Source organism: Microtus ochrogaster, chromosome 4 (genome assembly GCF_000317375.1).
Source record: "Microtus ochrogaster isolate Prairie Vole_2 chromosome 4, MicOch1.0, whole genome shotgun sequence".
NCBI classification, from domain to species: domain Eukaryota; kingdom Metazoa; phylum Chordata; class Mammalia; order Rodentia; family Cricetidae; genus Microtus; species Microtus ochrogaster.
Genome location: NC_022011.1, coordinates 16,902,150 through 16,906,865, shown reverse-complemented (window position 1 = coordinate 16,906,865; position 4,716 = coordinate 16,902,150). Strand labels below are relative to the sequence as shown.

At 39.2% G+C, this 4,716-nt stretch overlaps 1 protein-coding gene across 1 annotated transcript in view; it reads right to left on the bottom strand.

Annotated features, from left to right (window-relative positions):
* Positions 1 to 4,716, bottom strand: part of LOC101994055 (ATP-dependent RNA helicase DDX19B) — a 22,281-nt gene that overhangs the window by 14,365 nt on the left and 3,200 nt on the right. Inside the window, exons 2-5 of the mRNA XM_013354450.2 lie at positions 3,876 to 3,924; positions 2,750 to 2,800; positions 1,820 to 1,955; positions 1,439 to 1,531 (exon numbers count right to left, since the gene is read on the bottom strand). Of these exons, the coding sequence (XP_013209904.1) occupies positions 1,439 to 1,531; positions 1,820 to 1,955; positions 2,750 to 2,800; positions 3,876 to 3,924 (329 nt within the window). The remainder of the gene's footprint in view (positions 1 to 1,438; positions 1,532 to 1,819; positions 1,956 to 2,749; positions 2,801 to 3,875; positions 3,925 to 4,716) is intronic.

The following is a 4,716-nucleotide window of genomic DNA, read 5'->3' as shown; positions in this document are numbered from 1 at the left end:
AAAAAAAAAAAAAAAAAAAAAAAAAGAAAAAGAAAGAAAGAAAAAACGAAGAAAATATCATAACAAAATTCAACTGTCAATAAATGCAAATTTTAAAAAAGGAGTAGTCAAAATTTGAAAAAATAAGAGTCAAGACCAGGGATGTGTCTTCTCATCACAAGTAGAAATAAGAAATTTAGGGAGCTAGGACTGTGTCTCAGTTAGCAGTCTGTTTCTCTAGCATGAAGCGAGCCTTAAGATTAACCCCATCATAGCATAAACTTGGCATGGTGGTGCATGCCTGGAATCCTAAACTTCGGAGGTGAAGGCAAGAGAATCAGAAATTCAAAACCTTTTGAATTTCTCAAAATTCTCTTCAGGTTTGAAGAGAAGGCTCAATATTTACAAGTACTTGCTGCTCTTCCGAGAGATGTCAATTTGGTTCCCAGCACAATGTCCCAGTATTCTAGGGGATGCTAACTCCCTTTTCTGGTATCTAAGGGCACCTGCACACATAGTATACGCTCAAACAGGTGCATTAAAGCATTACAAAAGAAAAGTCAGCAGGGTGGTAGTGGATGCACTTTTAAACCCAGGATTCTGGAGGCAGAGGCAGGTGGATCTTAGTGAGTCTGAGGCCAGCCTGGTCTACAAAGCGACTTTCACAACAGCCAGGGCTACACAGAGAAACCCTATTTTAAAGGAAGGAAGGAAGGGAGGGAGGGAGGGAGGGAGGGAGGATCATTTTCAGCAATATAAGAAAATATAAGAGCTATACTGAGATTTTGTCTCAAAATAACACTGTCACCAAAATCAAGCTCACATTCCATCAAAAGTAAGCAAAAAAACATCAAAAAGATCTATTAGTAGACAGATACACGAAAAGACTAATAAAATGCTAGTGATAGAATCTAGGTAGTAGCTACATGGACATTCCCTATAAAATCTTTTCAAGTTCACTGAAAGTCTTAAGTTTTTCATAACAATATATTCAGAGTAAAAATAACAATCGAGGACTGGCAAAATGGTCAGGAGGCAACAGTACCTGCTGCCCAGCCTGATGGCCTGTGTTTGATTTTCTGGGAACCACATGGTGGAAGTTTAGATCCGACTCCCTCAATTTATCCTCTCATCTCCGTAGACATACCAGGGTGTGCATGCATGCCCATGCTCGTGTACGCACGCACACGCACACGCACACACACACACACACACACACACACACACACAATGTAATAAAATCCTTTTTTAAAAGCCAGACAAATAGCTGGTAGACATTTTTGTTTTTAATTGCTGAATCTGCTCTTGAATTCACCTTGCAGCTTGAACAGACCTTCAACTTTTTATCCTCCTCTCTCAGCTTCCTAAATATCTGGGATTATTAGGCATGAGCCAACAGGCTTAATTTAAAAAAAAAGAAAAGAAACAACAGATAGGGCAATCATATCAAGTTACATACGGTTCAGCAAGCATCAAAGGCAATGCATTCTCTTGTATTTTGGATGGGCGGTTGAAACCCATAGCATAGACTCCCTGGAGAAGCTGTGGTTTCCTAGAAGAACCATTAGAGATGAAAGTCACTTAGATTGAGGAACACAGCAAAGTACGTAGGAGACAGCTTTTCTCTTTCTCACTGGTATGCATAACATCAGCTGAGAATAACTAAACACAACATGAGAATGCAGCTAAAGCTTTTACAGATTTCCTCAATATTTTATAGAACAACCTGAAGGGACGAAATGCATATCATTTAACTTATGTAGGTAAAGATAATGCTGTATAAAAATAAGTATAGGCAGGCCGTCATCTGTATCTGACTGCAGAAAGCAACAGTACTCACAGACGAAGCTCTTCGAAAGACTTCACTGAGTAGAGAGGCGAGCTTGGGTCTCTCTGCAGGACTTCTACTTGGTTGGTGTTATCCACAAGATTGCTTCTGATCAGCTTGTTGAGCAAAGACTGAGCAGCTCTGTCCTCTGTGAAGAAAGAGTACATGAGTGCTTAAAAGTCCATGAATTTAAGTTATAGGTATTTTAAGTAATAATCTAGGCTTCCGAATTCAAGTACATCAGTTCTGATTTTAAAATATAATAAAAATGGGAAATTTCTCTGAAGCATAAACGATCAATTCTTTTCGATACTGATTAAATTAAACTTTACCCCTGCATTGTGACACCTATTCAATGTTGAGTCGAACAGTGAAACCTCACGCAGGCAAGAAAACAAGAGGATCCTAGGACCAGCTGGCAGGCAGTTTGGCTGAGTTAGTGAGCTCCAAGTTTAATGAGAAATTATCTCAAAAAATAAGGTGGAAAGAATGATGGCATTGGCCTTTAATCCCAGCACTAAGGAGACAGAGGCAGAGGTAGGCAGATCTAAGTTCCAAGCACATGTGAGTCCCAAGACAGACAGGGCTACATAGAAAGACTCTGTCTCAAAAGCACAAGAGGTGGACAGGGACTGAAGAAGATACCTGATGCTAATCTCTGACCTCCATGTGCAAGTGTGCACCCCCACCACCCCACCCCCCAAAGTCTCAAGCCGGCTGTGGTGGCACATGCCGGCAATTCCAGCACTCAGGGCTAAAGAAAGAAATTTAGCACAAGTTAAGAGCTAATTCAACTGCATAGATATTTCCAGGCCAGCAAGGGCGACAAATTGAGATCTTGTCTGAAAAACACCTTAGTAAATGAATGAATAAATAAAACCTTGTCATAACGTTTTTTCTAGAACATGGAACCTCATTTACAGAGCTTGAAGGCTGTATTACCTTTCTCCTCTTCGTCTGTTTTCTCTGTATGAGCGTTGGTTTTAACAGCACCTTGATTAGATAAAAAGTAGATGTTATTCAAATCTCATCCCATACCTAGCAACTAAGGCAATTCTAATTCTAGGGGCAACAAACAAAAAAAGGAGTAAACCAAGTCACTACTAAAACCAATTTATTCTAAATAAAGTTTAGAGGGGCTAGAGAGATGGCTCAGTCATTATAAGCACTAACTTTTCTTCCAGAGGACCTGGGTTCAATTCCCAGCACCCACAGGGCAGTCTTTAATTCCATTTACAGGAGACCCAACATCTATGGCAAAACACCAATGCACATAAAATAAAAATAAATAAATTAAAAACAAAGTTTAGAAACACTGCTTGAATGTGATTATGTCCAGGCCCCCTTGTACTATTTTAAAACTTGCCTAATTCTGCCACAGAAATGGCGTTTCTGAGATAGTATAGAATGGTGACCACAACAACACTGATTAGAAAGCATCTTTGTGCTCAACAAAATACCTGCAAATCATATTCTCAGGGGGAACACAATGCCATAAAAATTCCACATAAGTAGAATATTGACTAATAGAAAGATATAATCAAACAACATTGTAATTATGTAAAAATATACAGAAGATTGTAGGTGTCTTCAGAGTGAGGTAAATGTTAACATTGCTCTGATCTTGCTTCTTGTTTGTTTGTATTGTAGTTCTTGGGAACCTAGGGCCTTGTTTGTGTATGCAGGCAAGCGCTTTATATCAAGCTAAAGCCCGACTCCTCCACCTTACATTTTTTAACAGATGTAAATTCAGGATGATAAACTGAAAAGTTGCTCAAACTTTATGTGCATCTCACTACAAACTGAACAACAGTTAAAAAATCATCTCTGTCAACACAGCCATATTGTAAGTAATAAACTGTAATTTACACGCTAGATAAATATTCTCATCCTCTTATTAGACATTCTTGAATTAAAGTCGTTTATTGACACCCAAGTCAAACAAGTATCAGTATCCACTAGTCCTTTGTCTAGTATAAATGCAGGAATTTTCCAAGTAGTTGCTATATTAAAATAGAAATATCAAAGAGAAATCACACTTGTTTTCAGACTAGATTTGATTACTCACCATTGGCATCTGGTTTGATTTTCTCTTCCTTAAGATGCAAGTTGCTCAACTAAATGGAGAATATGGGGGAAAGAGAAAGTGTCAGGAAAAATCACGTAAAAGACTGAGTCAACAGAAACCCCTAATGAAAGTGGAGAGACGATTCTCAAGACCGACTCACTAGGTGTATTCAGTAGAAACGATTCATTAGGCTGTTCTGCTGGGCTCCTTTCACTTCTAAATGGTCGAAAGAGAATAACACAATCTCCCATAAATACAGCAGTAGGAAAGAAAAAATATACGGTATATAACTCACATATCCTAATTACAATTTCTAGGCAGAATTATAATTTGTAAGTTTGCTTAATGCTTTGACTTGGAAATACTTTCTCGGGAAGACATTGTTAGAGCTGTCATTTTCTCTGTGTTCCGAAAGAAAAAAAATTCACAGACTGAAAAACTTTCCACTTTAGACAGCCAACACCAGGCCAAGCAGCTGTGATACAGTCGGTCAGGTGGCAGGTCTACGCCAGACCACGACAGCTAACACGCAGCCTCACCTTCAGGCTGCTTTGTGCTGGGCTCTGACACTTTAACTAGCACATCTTAGAGCACTGTGACACCAGCACAACCAAATTATCTACAACAGGTTCAAGTGGGTCTAGATCAGAGAAATGTCCCATGGCAACAATTATCAGGACTTTGTCAAATGGCAGAAATTTAGAAATAGCCTGGTATTACTTAGGTTCGCCCATAAGAATGTAAATATCTTGGGGCTGGAGAGATGGCTCAGAGGTTAAGAGCATTGCCTGCTCTTCCAAAGGTCCTGAGTTCAATTCCCAGCAACCACATGGTGGCTCAC